Consider the following 17,398-nt stretch of genomic DNA (forward strand, 5'->3'; position numbering starts at 1 on the left):
CCCTTTATGTCCAGGGTAATGAAGGAGCTCTGCCGATTGTTACAAATCGAACCGTTACGCACATCCGTGTATCATCCTCAAACAGACGGGTTGGTCGAACGGTTCAATAAAACTCTGAAGCAGATGCTGAGAAAGGTGATAGACAAGGATGGGAAGAACTGGGACTATTTACTTCCGTATTTGCTTTTTGCCATCAGGGAAGTACCCCAGTCTTCCACGGGATTCTCGCCTTTCGAGTTATTGTACGCCCGACGTCCTCGCGGACTGTTAGACGTTGCAAAAGAAACCTGGGAGGGTCAGGTCACTCCGTTTAAAACGGTGATAGATCACGTCACACAGATGCAGGACCGTATTGCGGCTGTTATGCCTATAGTCAAAGAACACATGATGCAGTCTCAAGGAGCCCAAAAAAGAATCTATGATAGGGGCGCCAAGATCCGTACGTTTGCACCCGGAGATAGGGTGTTGATCCTGGTCCCCACGGTGGACAGTAAGTTCCTGGCAAAGTGGCAGGGCCCCTTTGAGATTAAGGAAAGAGTTGGTGAAGTAAACTACAAAGTATACCAGGCAGGTAAGCGGAAACCTGAACAGATTTATCATGTAAATCTGATAAAACCCTGGAAAGATCGGTCTGCCTTGTCAGCGGAGCTGGCCCGTCCCGTCTGCTCGCATACCGTACCGGAGGTACGGGTTGCAGAGACTCTCTCGGAGCGGCAAAAGACTGAGGTCAGGTAGTTTCTACTTCACAACCAAAAGTTTTTCTCAGAAAAACCCGGGCAGACTACGCTAATGAAACATGACATCGTAACAGAACCTGGTGTCACAGTTCACGTAAAGCCCTACCGAATCCCGGAAGCGCGCCGTGAAGCCGTTTCCCGAGAAGTGAAGGCAATGTTAGAGTTAGGTGTCATTGAGGAATCGCACAGTGCTTGGTCCAGCCCGATTGTGCTAATTCCTAAACCGGACGGCACCATCCGGTTCTGCAATGACTTCAGGAAACTGAATGCGGTCTCAAAATTTGATGCCTACCCTATGCCCCGGGTCGACGAGTTAATAGATCGGTTAGGAAAAGCCCGGTATATTACGACCCTAGACCTAACAAAGGGGTATTGGCAGATCCCTCTGGCGGAGGCTGCCAGAAAAAAGACGGCATTTGCTACCCCAGAAGGTCTATTTCAGTATGTGTATATGCCGTTTGGACTGCACTGAGCACCGGCGACCTTCCAGAGACTGATGGATCGAGTCCTGAGGCCACATAGGCAGTACGCTTCGGCCTATTTGGACGACATTGTCATTTACAGCTTGGACTGGGAGACTCATCTCCAGAAAGTACAAGCTGTGATTGACGACCTGTGGGAGGCAGGTCTAACCGCGAACCCCAAGAAATGTCACATCGGGCTAGAAGAAGCCCGGTATTTGGGGTATGTAATTGGGAGGGGTGTTGTTAAACCCCAGGTTGATAAGATTCAGGCGGTTCAGGACTGGCCACAACCTGTCAACAAGAAGCAGGTGCAAGCCTTCCTGGGGATCGCCGGCTATTATCGCCGGTTCATACCCAATTTTGCAGCCATCGCTACCCCCCTGACAGATCTTACAAAAGGGAAAGACTCCGTCATGATTAAATGGAGTTTAGCGGCTGAAGAAGCCTTCCATAGCCTAAAACGGGCACTTTGCTCTCAGCCTGTACTGGTGACTCCGGACTTCCGCAGCGAGTTTGTGGTACAAACGGATGCCTCGGATACCGGTATCGGGGCAGTACTCTCACAAGTGAGGGACGGAGTGGAACACCCAGTCCTCTATCTCAGCAGGAAGCTGAATAAACACGAGCAAAGGTATGCAGTCGTAGAAAAAGAGTGCCTCGCCATTAAGTGGGCTCTAGAGGCCCTCAAATATTACCTGGTGGGCCGAAAGTTCAGGCTGATCACGGACCATGCCCCTCTCAAGTGGATGCACTTGAACAAGGAACGGAATAGCCGGGTGACCCGGTGGTTCCTTGCCCTGCAGGCCTACACTTTTACGGTGGAGCACCGCCCAGGGGTACAGTTGGGAAATGCAGATGCCCTGTCCCGAGTGCACCGTTTGGCGGGTGTCATTGCTCGACCGGAGAGGTCTGAGCAGAGGGGGGGGATATGTGAGAATCATGTGGGAATAGTGGATGAGGGCAGGTATATCTCTCCCAGATTCCTTTCCTATGTGGCCTAGTCTGGTCAGTATCGCACCTGCTTGCTAATGAATAATGGGAGGTGGATATAAAAGGATGCCAGGTGGTTGTGTGAGTGTCTCAGCCTGGGAACACAGAGAGCCTGTCTGTGTGAGAGACACACGTGAGTGGAAGCAGTGCCCACTGCAACTGTGGTTTGGCTGGACGGGAGAAGCCCGCCAGTTGGTAGTTAGGTTGTCCATTGTTTAGTTAGTGCCGGGCAGGCAAGGATTTGTTTTATGTTTTATTTCCTTTTTGCATTGCTTTCACCGTTAATAAACCTGACTCAGGGTCAGTTACACCCGAATCCCAGCTCTGCGCCTGAGTTTCATGCTGAACGCACGTGACCTTTGACCCCAGCAAAGGCGATCCCGGAGTGTTTTATCACAATATATACACATACAATTTCAACATTTATCTATATACGATATCTGATGGGTGCTATCCCTTGTGTAATGCGGGTAGACCTGCGTAATACTGGTGTAGTGGGTAATGTACTGGATACAGTACTGGTGGTTCTGCATGGCACAGGGATCCTAGATTGTCTGTAAACTCTTAGACTCACCAGGGGCATAACAGGTTCACTACTGGCAGGGCGAGAGTTCTCTGGCTCCACTGCTGGTGAGGCAACTGCTGCCTGATTTTCCTGATCTTCAGGATTTCCTTGAGTCACGTCTTCCTGTGCTACCAATTGGGGAAATGTCAACACCGGCACCACTATAGCATCATTTACTTTAGTCCAATTCATAGGGAATTCCCCAAGTATTGTGCTGACCTTCTCTTCTTCCTCTATGGGATGGATGTTATTCGGTTCTTCCACTCTTTCCTTCAGCAGGTCAGGACATAGTTTCAGGTGATCTCTTGATATTGCTGCTGAGGTTTCTCCTCCATCTTTGCTAATAAGGCATACCTTGGTATTATCAAAGTTTGAAGGCAGAATGGTATAAGGTTCAGCTTCCCATTGATCATCCAATTTGTGCAATCTTCTCTTCCTTTTTAAGACTTGTTCTCCCGGCGACAAAGGAACGGCAGGTGCATTTTGATTGTAAAGCTTTTCCTGCTTTTGTCTTGCCTGGGCTAGACTCTTTTCCACGCATTCTTGAACTCTTCTGTACTGTTGTTGTCTTTCTATATCCCAGTCAGCATCTGGTGACGTTACTTCGGGCGTAGGACTCCCATGTCCAAATCAATAGGCAGTTTACCAGGTCTTGCTCTCATTAAGTAGGCTGGGGTACAGTTGGTGGAATTCACTGGAATATGGTTGTAGAGGTCCACCAGATCTGGCAACTTCTTTGGCCACAGATTCCTCTCCTCCAAGGGCAAAGTCTTCAGTAGGTCAATCACTACCTGGTTCATCTTCTCACACATGCCACTGGTCTGTGGGTGGTACGGTGTTGTCCGGATCTTCTTACAACCATACAAGTTACAGAATTCCTGGAACACTTCCGCCTCAAAAGCTGGACCTTGATCTGTAAGCACTCTTTCAGGATATCCATGTGGTCTACAGAAGTGCTGTTGGAATGCTCTGGCTGCTGTCCAGGCTGTCTGATCTTTGACAGGCACAACTACCAGGAATCTTGAGTAGTGGTCCACAATGGTAAGAGCATAGATGTAGGCTGACCAGCTTGGAACCAGCTTCACATGGTCCAGGGCTACCAACTCAAGGGGCTGTTTGGTGATGATTGGCTGTAGAGGAGCTCTCTGGCTGTTTCGATCCTTTCTGCTCAGGTTACATTGTCCACACTCCCGGCACCACCTCTCAATGGCTTTCCTCATACCAACCCAGTAGAACTCCCGTAGCAATGCTTCCAACTTCTTCCATCCAAAGTGTCCAGCTCCATTGTGGTATGCCTCTAGGACCATTGATGCCTCTCTCTTTGGGACTACCACCTGCCAGACCAACTCATGAGTATGGGCATTGATACTCCTCCGACACAGTTTTCCTTCATAGATGAACAGCCGTCCTCTCTCCTTCCACAACTGCTGGGTTTCTTCAGAAGCATCTGACTCTGGGCGTGAGTCAGCTTGGGACAGTAGCTCCTTCACCAGGCAGACTGCAGGGTCACTATCTTGCGTTTCTGCCCAGTCATGATGGGGCAATGGATTCAGGGTGACCTCCTTCAAGCCAGACCGTCTGTTTCTCACTCCTTGAGCAGGCTGGGCCGCAAGTGGCCGGTGGAAGGGAGGTAACTCTATTTCTTCAAGAGCCTCAGGGTCTTCTCCTGCATCTGGTAGGTTAGGCATTCTGAACAGCGCATCAGCATTGGCATTCTTGTGCCCTGCCCAGTACTTGATGGTAAACTCATAGTTAGATAGCCGAGCCATCCATCGCTGTTCCAGTGCACCTAGTTTTGCAGTGTCCAAGTGCGTCAATGGGTTGTTGTCCGTGAAGATAGTGAACTTGGTGGAGGCTAGGTAATGTTTGAATCTTTCAGTGACAGCCCAGACTACGGCAAGGAACTCCAGCTTGAAAGAACTGTAGTTGTCAGGGTTCCTTTCAGTGGGGCGCAGCTTCCTGCTGGCGTAGGAGATCACTCTTTCTTTCCCATTCTGTACCTGCGACAGTACTGCTCCTAGTCCCACGTTGCTGGCATCAGTGTACAGCACAAAGGGTTTGTCATAATCTGGGTAGGCCAGAACTTCATCTCCTGTGAGAGCCATCTTCAATCTGGTGAAGGACCTTTCCAACTCTTCAGTCCATTCAAAGGTGGAATTTTTCTGTTTGGTCTTTTTGGACTGCCCCACCAGAAGATTTTGCATTGGGGTGGCTATTTCAGCAAAGCCTTTGATGAATCTTCGGTAGTAGCCTACCAGTCCAAGGAATTGGCGTATGTCATGAAGGTTGCTGGGCTTCGGCCAGTCCCGGATGACTGTGACCTTATCAGGATCTGGTGCCACACCTTCTGCACTGACCACATGACCGAGGTACTGCACTTTGGGCTTCAGGAGGTGGTACTTGGAGGGCTTCACCTTCAGGCCAAAATTGGACAAAGCTTCAAACACTTCAGCCAGGTGTTTCAGATGATCTTCATAGGTTTTGGAGAAAACAATGACATCATCCAGGTACAACAGGACCGTCTCAAAGTTCATGTGTCCCAGGCAGCACTCAATCAGCCGTTGAAATATTCCTGGGGCTGTGCAGAGCCCGAATGGCATATAATTGAACTCACAGAGACCCATTGGAGTGGTAAATGCTGTTTTCTCCTTGTCTGCCTCTGCCACAGGAACCTGCCAATACCCACTAGTGAGATCTAAGGTGGAAAAGTAATTAGCAGTTTTCAGTGCAGCTAATGATTCCTCAATTCTAGGTAGTGGGTAGGCGTCTTTATGTGTAATGCTGTTAATTTTCCTGTAATCAACACACATTCTCATGGTACCATCCTTTTTCTTTACAAAAACTATGGGAGCTGGCCATGGGCTACAACTGTCTCTGATAACACCTGCTTCCTTCATCTCCCTCAACATACTCTTAGCAAATTGGTATTGTGTTGGGGGTATAGGTCGGTACCTCTCCTTTACGGGTGGATGGTCTCCAGTGGGGATATGATGTTGAACCCCTTTTGCCTGCCCAAAATCTAGTGGGTGTTTGCTGAATACCCGCTCATACTCTTGTGTCACTCTGTATACCCCATTTTTCTGGTAGGAGGACGTAGAGTCAGTTCCCACCTGCAGTTGCTGGCACCACTCCTCCATCTGCTTCACAGAGTCATTGTCCTCCACCTGATCGGATGAGACCAAGGGCTCTGCTGCCTGCAAAGAGTTGTTATTGACAGTGAGCAGCTTAGCGACTGTGGCGTACCGAGGTATCGTGGCCTCCTCCTCCTCCCCACAATTCAAAAGGCGTACAGGTACTCTCCCCTTTCGTACATCAACTAGTCCTCTAGCTGTCAGGACAGTGGGCCTGCTATCGGAGTATACTGGTTCTACCAATGCCTGGTAATCTCTCCCTCTAAGACCTATAGCTGCCCGACACCAAACCAACATTTCACATCTGGGGGGTATTGCAATGGGGAAGGGATCACTCACTCTGACACTGCCAATTTCTCCGCCAGAGATGTCTACCTGTTGTCTTTGCATCAGGGCTCTGATCTCCTTCTGCAGGACTCGTTGTTCATTGGAACCAGCAGTCTCAGCCACCTGTTGCAACAAGACGATAACCTCGGACAGGCAGTTTTCAATTACATTTGTACCAAGAGTCATGGGATTACATTCACGTCGATCATTATCAACAACTATCAGACCTTGAGATTTTAGCTCTACCCGACCCACTTTAACAGTAATTCTCTCTGCGGCAAAGACTGACCATTACTGGCAACTACTGTCAGTTCATCAGTTGGGCCACGGGTAAGTTCTGAATCAGCCCAATACCTCTTGTAAAGAATGTACGGCATAGTGGTCACCTGGGAGCCAGTGTCCAGCAAAGCGTTCATGGGGATGCCGTCAATCACCACAGGAAGGATCGGTCTCCCTCCCACATACTTGGCTCTCCAGTTCTTTGGGCCTTGTAGTCCTACTCCTGGGGGTTGGCCCTCTGCCCCAGGGGTTGCTCGTTTAAAGGACAAAATCTTGCAAGATGACAGATGGGACGTCCGTCCTGGTCATAGCGATCATTGATCCTCCCTCGAAGTGGAGGGGCTCTCCTCCTCCAGAGCCACGGGACATCCTCTGGACTAGAAGCAAGCTGGATCTTTTCCTTGGAGGACACCTGCAGGGACTACACTGTATTGGTAAGTGCAGCCATCCCTTTGGTCAACTCCTGGACCTGAAGATGCAGCTCCTCAGTTGGATCTTTATCCAGAGTCTGTGCATCAGCCTCCCAAGGGGTGGATGGGAAAGATGTTGCTTCCTGGTGTTAAGTGATCGCTGGGCGCCTAGGGGGTGCTGGGTGGCTGTCAGTTGATTCCTGCAGTACCCGAATAGCCCTGTCCTTAAAATCAGCAAAGTCCAGATCAGGGTTTTGCAGGGTTATGATACGCAACTGTCCTCTGTGGGTACTGGTTAGAAGTCCTTCAATGAACTGCTCCTTTAACAGTTTATCTTCCTCCTTCACACTGTCAGGATCAACTTGCTTAACTGCTTGCAGCACCTCCTGCAGGTTGAGAGCATAGTCCCTTATACTGTCATGCGCCTTCTGTTTACAGCCAAAGAACCTCATCTTGATTTCAGCTGCAGGCGGGTGTCAAAGGTGCTTCTCAGCTTGGCCAGGATCTTTGCAACAGTCTCTTTATCAGTGTCCTGCCAGGCTTTCACTTCTCTCTGCGCTGCACCCGTTAGCTGTCCAATCAGGATATTCACTTTCTGGCTCTCAGACAGAGGGTAAACTTTAAACAAACTGCACAATCTCTCTTTAAATTCACTCAGGGTATGTGACTCACCCGAGTACTGCGGTAGCCAGGCCACTCCCGGTATGTAGGGCATAGACAGCGGCATTAGGGGGACCGCTGCAGCGGGCGCTCCTCATTGCGGCGCTGCGGGGTTGGCAACGGCATCTGTCGCTGCATTGCCGTGTGGCGCGGACATTCTCTTCCTCCCCCTAGTTAACGTTAGCCAGGGCCGGGGGTTGTGTGAGCTCACCGGCGACCACTTCACAGACCCGATGCTCTGGGCTGTAGGCCTCAGCTCCTCCCCTTCTTACGCGCTGTCCTCTCTTCCCGCGCGGCACTTCACTTCTTCACGCTCTGTGGCAGGCTCCGCCCATGAAGGCCTGCCCCTTCTTCTTCCCGCGCGTGCCAAACAGCGCGGCAATTGGCGCCAATATCACACACAGTCTTTTACACAAACACAGTCTAAGGCACACAGGACCCGGGGGTACCGGACTCCGTAATCCTGTTCATGACACCAAATTGGATCGCCCTCCCAGGGCTGTGGAGTACTCGGTACCGGGCCGGTATCAGTGGGATGTGTCACAGCAGCGGTGACCCGGACCGTGGCCCTGGGCGCCCAAGTAATAGGAAGATGTGAATGGTGGAATGTAGTTAGATGAATAGTTCGTGATGCCACCTGTGGTGCTCGGCAAGGGAGGTGTTAAGTCGACGCTGCATGCAGATCCGCTGGGACTGATGGTATGGTGCAGCAAAGATGTAAAAGCTCCCCACAGGTGAAGCTATAGTCCCAGGGCAGTGTAGATGTGGTCGGCACGGGGATGTAGTGGTGCCGAAAAGGTAGGAAGCAGACAAGACACAGCGGGGTGCAATTTCTGTACCTTTACTTGATAACTGCAGTCCAGGTCCTGATTACAGCTGGTATTGGAGCAGGCTAGCCTGGAAGCAATTCAGGGATTCTCTCTCAGCAGATGGGTTGTGCAGTCTCCTTACTAGCGCTTATTCGAATGAAGTACTCCCAGTACTGAGTTACACTGGAGTTCCTCTTGTCAGATGTTCTCAAGAACCTCACTTGCACGGCAGACAGCTGTAGCCTATCTCGGGGACTTCTCTCTCCTGAGTCCCGGCTCACTATCCAAGCTGCTGTTGTGCCCTCAAGTCTTAGAGGGGAGTAGGGCATTTACAGCCTCCTACTCCTCTGGTGTCTGTTGCAGGACCGTTAGTATCCGTACAACCGTGTAGACCAGGCTCCAGTTCATGCGCTCTCTCCAGAGATGAGCTCTTCCTCTCAGCTCTATCTCAGCGCTCCTTCCACATGTCTGCACACTTCACCCTCCACAGAATAGCTAACCACTCCTACCTCTTGGCCCTCAGAGAGCACTCCTCCCCTTAATTCCGGTTCAGAGTTCCCCCTGCTGGCCTGGAGTGGAACTGTGTTGCTTGCATAGATTGACTGCGAGAGAGACCCATCATTGCCTCCAAGCCTGGCATTACCCTCCCTGGAGGAAGGCAAAGCCACTGTGGAGACCTAACTCCTGGGGGCACCACACCACAAACAGGAAGTTGATATCACCAATCATTCTCATTCTATTTAGGTGTATCCATATAAATGGCCCACCCAGGTTTAACTATATAAATGGCCCACCCTGTATATTGTATTTATTATGTGGCGTCCTAGTGAAAACTCCCATGGGTACTGCACAATCCTATAGACTGACTGTGTAATACATGGATGGGATTAAGGGAGAGTTGCTGTTTGTTAGAATCTCTCCGCTCTGGATAATAAAGATGATATCAAGCTCCAAAACAGACAGCAAATGAGCACAACATGGACTGAATAGTCAGACACACCTTAAAAAGCTTTAGGTGATGATATCAGTGAGACAAAGAGAAACCCAACATGGAGCACAGCAAAGGGCAACAGCCACGGGGGAAGGGAGCAGGGCGCGGACCAAGAGCCAAGACTGATATGTAACAGTAATGCTGTATCTATAGGTAAAGTCTGACTTGGTATGGCTTTCCGAGTAATAAGTGTCTTATATAAGTGTTTATAACAGAACCCCTTTAACTGCTTCTGCTTCAACCCCACATGTTTTACCCTGTGGCACAAGCTCGCCACGAGGTCACCAGGAAGAGAGAACATTCTATGACAAGGATAGCACGATTATAAACTACCAACAGACTGTATACTGAGAAAATAAGAATCCTAAAAGACGTAAAAGAGAAGAAAGAAAATCCGAGCGGGACATAAAAAGCAGCCGACAGCGCAGTATCACAGGAGCGTGGGATGGTTGTAGTACGTACCTTACATACTGAGGCAGCTGGTGACGCCACATCCCTCAGCTCAGACAATTACGCATGCAGGAAAACGTGAGGAGATTTACAATCATTTTATACCGTCTGTATAACGCAACCTGCATTACCGCTCTCCTCTGTTATATCCACCTGCTTGTAAAAGATGAGGCCAGGGAACCCAGACAGTAAATCCAACGTTCGTTAAACAGGAAAACTCCCTCTGAGCCATTATACGGCTTTGTACGATCTTCCCCATCACGTCGGCACTGCTAAGCCAGTGTGTTTTATGTTATAAAAAGACTAAGAGCTGCGTGTACAGCTCATCAATATAAAAGGCAGCCCCATGCAAACATTGGGACTATTTCAGGACAGATTACTTAGACAAATATCTCATCCCTAATATACACTACATTTAATAATCCACTAGAAATACTCCAGGTAAAATGTTCTTTAACTACATTAATAGTAAGAAACTGAAATTATAGTGTTGGAACCCTTAAAAATAGTCTGGGTGAAATGGTGGATGAGGAAAAAGCCAATATGCTAAATGACTTTTTTTCAACAGTATTTACACAAGAAAATCCCACGACGGACAATATGATCAGTGATAACAAAAATTCTCCATTAAATGTCACCTGCTTAACCCAGCAGGAAGTACGGCGGCGTCATAGATAGACCATTATTTTTAGTCTTTAAATATTCCATAATAACAGGGTCTGTACCACAGGACTAGCGTATGGCAAATGTGGTGCCAATATTCAAAAAGATGACAAAAACTGAACATGGAAATTATAGGCCAGTAAGTTTAACCTCAACTGTGGGTAAAATCCTGGAGGGTTTTCTAAGAGATACTATATTGGAGTATCTGAAAAAGAATAACCTCATGACCCAATATCAACATGGGTTTAAGAGGGACCTTCCTGTCAGACTAATCTGATAAGCTTTTATGAAGAGGTAAGTTCCGGACTGGACCAAGGGAATGCAGTGGACGTGGTGTACATGGACTTTTCAAAAGCTTTTGATACGGTGCCACACAAAAGGTTGATACATAAAATGAGAACAATGGGGATAGGGGAAAATATGTGTAAGTGGGTTAAGAACTGGCTCAGGGATAGGAAACAAAGGGTGCATATTAATGGAGCACACTCGGACTGGGTCACGGTTAGCAGTGGGGTACCACGGGTCAGTTTTGGGCTCGCTTCTTTTTAACATACACTGTGTTCCAAATTATTATGCCAAAAATATTTCCTCATATTTTCTCTAAATTACCTATATGAATTGCAGTCATTGTTATTTTCCAGTCATCTACTATTCTAGTATAATTGCAATGTTTTTGAACAAACTGCCTATGAAAACAGTATATTTTTAAAAATAATAAACACCCAAAATGCATGTTCCAAATTATTATGCACAGCAGAGTTTTCAACCTTTTTCTTTTTCTTTTTAACAAAAAAATGGTCAGTTGTGAAATTATAAGCATTATCAGCTTCTTACAAAATGAAATCAAACAGTTTTCAAGTCAAAACTTTATTCTAGGTGATGTTACATTTGCACATAGGACCTCTTGTTCGAAAGAAGCTTCTGAACTCTCTCGTCCATTGAATTTGTCAGTTTTTGGATGGTTTGTGCTTCAATTGTTTTGCATGTGGACAGAATACCCTCCCAGAGCTGTTGCTTAGATGTGAACTGCCTCCCGCCATCATAGACACTCCTTTTGATGATGCTCCAGAGGTTCTCAATGGGGTTGAGGTCAGGGGAAGATGGTGGTCACACCATAAGTTTGTCCTCCTATAGCAGCCAGAGATGCAGATGTGTTATTTGCAGCAGGAGACGGTGCATTATCAGGCATGAAAATGATCTTGCTGCGGAAAGCACGGTTCTTCCTCTTGAACCATGGCAGGAAGTGCTGTTTTAGAAACTCCACATAGATTATGGAGTTCATCTTTACCCCTTCAGGGATCCTAAAGGGGCCGACAATCTCTCTCCCCATGATTCCAGCCCAAAACATTACTCCACCTCCTCCTTGTTGGCGCCTTAGCCGTGTTTTCAAGGGGTGTCCATCAACAAGCCATCCTCCACTCCATCCATCCGGACCATCGAGCGTTGCACGGCACTCATCGGTGAACAAAACAGTTTGGAAGTCAGTCTTCATGTATCGTTTGGCCCACTGGAGCCATTTCTGTTTGTGTGCAGTGGATAGAGGTGGTCGACAGGATGGCTCACGCACAGCTGCAAACCTCTGAAGGACCCTGCATCTTGTTGTTCGGGGGATGTTGGAGGCACCAGCAGCTTCAAAAACTTGTCTGCTGCTATGACAAGGCATTTTTGCAGCTGCTCTTTTAACCTGACACAATTGCCTGTTGGAAAGAGTCCTCAATTTTTCCTTATCAGCATGCACACGTGTGTGCTGGGAATCGGCTGCATACTTCTTGATTGTGCGATGATCACAATAAGTGTCTTGGCAATGTTGATTGTAGTCATGCCTTGACCTAAATACTCCACAATTTGTTGCTTCTCAGCAGCCGACACATCCTTTTTCTTTCCCATTTTGGCAAAAAATGTAGGCTGCTTAATAATGTGGAACAGCCTTCTCAAGTAGTGTTGCACAGGTATCTGCAATTGCTTTCAGTGATATAAAGAGCCCTGACACACATCACCATCAATAAGTTTAAATGACAAACAAAAAAATTCTAACCTTATCACTCCTAAACTCTTTTTGCATAATAATTTGGAACACAGTTTATTTATTATTGACCTTGTAGGGGGCATACTGAGTAGAATTTCAATATTTGCAGATGACACTAAACTCTACAGGGTAATCAATACAGAGGAGGACAATTTTATATTACTGGAGGATTTATGTAAACTAGAAGCTTGGGCTGATAAATGGCAAATGAGCTTTAATGGGGATAATGTAAGGTCATGCACTTGGGTAGAACGAACAAGATGTATAATTATGTGCTTAATTGTAAAACACTGGGCAAAACTGTCACTGAAAAAGACCTGGGTGTATGGGTGGATGACAATCTCACATTTAGTGGCCAGTGTCAGGCAGCTGCTGCAAAGGCAAATAAAATAATGGGATGTATTAAAAGAGGCATAGATGCTCATGAGGAGAACATAATTTTACCTCTATATAAGTCACTAGTGCGACCACACTTAGAATACTGTGTACAGTTCTGGTCTCCGGTGTATAAGAAAGACATAGCTGAACTGGAGCGGGTGCAGAGAAGAGCGACCAAGGTTATTAGGGAACTGGGGGGTATGCAATACCAAGACAGGTTATTACACTTGGGGTTATTTAGTTTGGAAAAACGAAGGCTTAGGGGTGAGCTTATTACAATGTATAAATATATGTGGGGACAGTACAAAGCCCTTTCTAATAATCTTTTAACTCTTAGACCTGTGACGGGGACAAGGGGGCATCCTCTACGTCTGGAGGAAAGAAGGTTTAAGCATACTCACAGACGCGGATTCTTTACTGTAAGAGCAGTGAGATTATGGAACTCTCTACCATATGATGTTGTAATGAGTGATTCCCTACTAAAATTTAAGAAGGGACTGGATGCCTTTCTTTTCTTAAAAAGTATAATTTTACAGGGTATATACACTAGTTTCCTTAATATTGCGTTGATCCAGGGAGCTAGTCTGATTGCCGTATGTTGATTCGGGAAGGAATTTCTTTCCCCAATGTGAAGCTTACTTTTTGCCACATGGGCTTTTTTTTGCCTTCCTCTGGATCAACATGTTAGGGCAGATCAAGATAGGATATGGGTTGAACTAGATGGACTTAAACTCTCCCTTCAACCTTAAATACTATGTTGCTATGTTACTAGGTTATTATATTTAAAAAATAAAATAAATTATTTTTTATACATTACCTAATAAATTAAAGACTTAAATATTGCAAATGACCAAACTTCAGTGTAAAATGTAAAGGCCATGAATAAAGTAAATTAATCTGTACCCATAATCTATATACACTTGCCATTCTTAGCAACTTTTATTACCTCCATTATGGGTGGAATGTATTTGCATAACCACACCCCTTTTTGCAGGCCATGCCTCTTCCACTCATTGTTCCGGCTCCTGAGGAGCTAAGTCTAGTTATGTAGTATCCCGATGTCATGGCAAAGCAAGTGGTGGGTTAATGCTGCCTTTGTGTGGTGCCCAGAAGACTTTCCATTCTTTCTGGGATTCCATGATGTATTTTTTTCTAAGATCCTCCCAGATGCTCTGGGAAATTTGGAAAGTATCACATTTCCTAACCATGACCCTATAAAAATGATGCTGTGTTTCAGATAACAATTTCTCATCTTTGTTGTCTATTATACTGTTGATTAGTTTTTTTAGGTATCGATTATTCAATAAGGTACCTCCCCCCGATATAATTATGTCATTGCCCCGCCCCTGCGGATCCTTCATCGGGCAAAACAGAATACATAAGCTTTGCTTGTCATGCTTCAGTAGTAATTATTTTTGCAAATTATTCGCACTGAGAGTATATTCAAAGCCATACCTCAATTTTACCTACATCATCTAAGAAGAAAGTTGCAAACCTTGATAAATATGACGCTCATACCGTACGCAAGTTTTTTGGTAATGGAAATATATCAGAAACTAAACCTCATAGAAGTATCAAAGGTCTAGATTAAGGTAAAGTAAATTTAAGGCTGTGTGCACACGATGCAGATTTGCAGCGGTTCCGCAGCGGATTTTACCGTGCAGAAACGTTGCATATCCGCATTGTGATGTACAGTAGTCTTAAAATGAATGGAAAAAAAAACACTGTGCAGATGCTGCGGATTTTTCCGCGTGGTTTTCCCGCGGTACAAAATCCGCAGCATGTTACTTCTTTTGTGCGGTTTTCCATCTCCCCTGTCACCAAATCCGCAGGGGGAAAACCGCAATGGAAAACTGCACAAAAACCACAACAAAACCGCAGGAAAAATGGAAGAAATCCGCAGGAAAAATGCAGGTCATTTGACCTGCGGATTTCTTCCATTCTGCGCGGAAAAATCCGCAGGGCAAAAAAGTACGTGTGCACTCAGCCTAAGGGGATTGCCAAAGATAAAAATAAATCTGCTTATTTCCACTAAAACAGTGCCACTCTAGTCTATTAGCTGTGACTGGTACTGCAGCTCAGTCTCATTTACCTGACTGCAGGGACAGACATAACATATATAAATATGGAAGCAGAACCTTTTTCAAATACTTCAAAGACTCTTATAATAAGTGAAAAGTGAAAATGGCAAGCAATGTATTTTATGGACATTTCTTAAATGGAGCAATAAATAAATGGTGCAGTACCAGACACATCCTATGAATAAGAGTGGCACTGTTTCTAGAAAAAAAAAATAGCCTTGCTTTCTCAGATCTAATTTCATATTTCTAGTAATATCCTTACTTTTTGAGAACAGCGATCTCATTTTCCACCACAGCTTCTTTCCCGCGTAGAACCTTTTTTGGGATACATTTTAGGGCTACCAAATGCTCGGTGTCCTTTTCTTGAGCCAGGACGACTTCGGAGAACGCTCCCCTATAGAGAATAGACAAAAGATTAGTGTCTGCTTATTGTAGTCATCCTACTGTTCAGACCTACACAAATTATTGCCCTATGCCTATCTTATAAACCTTTTGACCTATTTCATGGTTGGCCCTTCCCTACCTGTTTTTTTCCCATGCTCCGCCTGGTGATGACTTTTCTAGTACCTCATAATCTGGTATGTTGGATATTTTGTAGGTTGGACAGTAACAAGACATTTTTGGCTTCCACTGTGCTGCATACCACAACTACTCTTGACCACGGTCATTGAGTTGGCCACCAATGTAGACCGCAGGGTCACAGTCAGACAAAGTGGACAGGCAGGAACCTGGAGAAGAAGGCTGTCATGGAACAGTACAGATGGCACTGAACAAGGGTGCTAGTCCTTTGAGTATAGCCAACCCAATATAATTTGCAATCACATGAAAATATTTGTTTATAGTTCACAGACCCTAAAGGGTCTTCTATTCACCTTCTGGAGGAACCATGACATGTATGGTGAAGTATAAAAAAAATGACTAAAAACATTTTCCATGTTAGTCGATGCCTATATCATTATTAAAAAGTTGTATGACTTTATAAGGGGTGTTCAGGGCTACTTTATCCATCTACCCTTATATCATTTGACATAAGACCATGACATGGCACAAGGTGGATCCACCTTCAGTAAGTTGAAGTCATCTGTGGTCACTCCGAAAGTACGCTGGGTCTACAAATGCTTCAAAATGGCCACATGGTGTTTTACCTTCAAAGGTCTATCATGGGGAGAACATTTTCTAATAGTTTAGAAGATTTATTTAACATCTTGTAATCCATATTCAAGGAATTGTGGAGGTGAAATCACAAGGTCAATGCTGCATTCCAATGTTTTATGTGATAAAAAATGTTGAATAAATGATTTTATTATCTCCATCTACTCAGCAGTGGGCGACAGGGACTCTCCTCATTTCCTGCAAGAGAGCTGATGAATGAACGGATGCGATTGTAAAGCATTTTATCCATCTCTGGTGGTAATTACCGCATCATAAAATTTATGTCTTGTGATTGCCATCCATACGTGCTGCTATAAGAGCATAATGCCTCCTGTGTGACAGGGAGAGGGTCTTCTACCCCCACTTCTATCCATCAGCACCAGAGCAGTAGACAGATAATCACACTACGCCTTTCCAGCCGGAACGCTCCTTTCATCACCTTTATGATGAAAAGTCACAGGAAGAAGACAACCGGTGCATGAGTGTACACAGCACTTACGTATTTAACACACTGAAATACAGAGGAATAGGGTATCGTACTACTGGAAAGAATCTGGTGGTTCCACAAGAAGCACCTACAAGCTCCTAAAACCATTCAGAAGCCATTAATTCCATGGTATGGACCACTGGTATGTCTATGCGCCTTTCCCCTAACCAAAGAGTACAAGCACTAAGAATTATAGCTTTCCACAGGACCATCAGTGATAACGGGACTTATCTCCACTGAGCCATCTTCTGTTCACCTTCGTACACTAGATATGGTAAATTGTTCTCCAGACCACTAATGATCATGCCAATTTTTTTATACCTGGACATTTGATACCAGATACAGATTATACCACTAAGCGCCATGGTATTATTTCTGTGTGCCCTGCTTAAATGGTTATTCTAAAAAATCAAATGATCCTTATCCATGGTTTCGGCAGAGCTCTAGAACCTTGAGAATGGGCTGAATGGAGCAGAAGTGTGAGACCTCCACTCCATTCATGATCTTTGAGAGTCTCACTTCCATCAGTCACATAATCAATGAATAGAGTGAAGGCTGCGCATGTGCACTTGTGCTCCATTCAGGATGTTTTGGGGAATTCCAGCCCCCCATTTTTGAGGTCCTAAAGGTCAGACCTCCAGCGATAAGCAAGTTGCTTTAAATATCCCTTTAATATATAGTATAAAGGTACATATATGACCACCAGAGACCAGAAACTGGTTTTCTTTTGACTCTGAGGCATTGGTCGCACTGAACATTCTTCCTCCTCATCTGTGAATTCTGACTCGACCACTGACC

The 17,398-nt window shown here is 45.8% G+C and overlaps 1 protein-coding gene across 2 annotated transcripts in view; it reads right to left on the minus strand.

The window, feature by feature from the left end:
* Positions 1–17,398, minus strand: part of PNCK (pregnancy up-regulated nonubiquitous CaM kinase) — a 165,525-nt gene that overhangs the window by 60,428 nt on the left and 87,699 nt on the right. The window contains exon 3 of one of the 2 annotated variants that reach the window (XM_073590919.1): positions 15,224–15,355. In XM_073590919.1, the coding sequence (XP_073447020.1) occupies positions 15,224–15,355 (132 nt within the window). Of the gene's footprint in view, positions 1–9,825; positions 9,873–15,223; positions 15,356–17,398 lie in introns of those variants that run through there. The other variant, XM_073590920.1, reaches the window with a different exon arrangement.

Source organism: Dendrobates tinctorius, unplaced genomic scaffold, assembly GCF_039654945.1.
Source record: "Dendrobates tinctorius isolate UK_male_01 unplaced genomic scaffold, ASM3965494v1 ptg000120l, whole genome shotgun sequence".
In the NCBI taxonomy this organism is placed as follows: domain Eukaryota; kingdom Metazoa; phylum Chordata; class Amphibia; order Anura; family Dendrobatidae; genus Dendrobates; species Dendrobates tinctorius.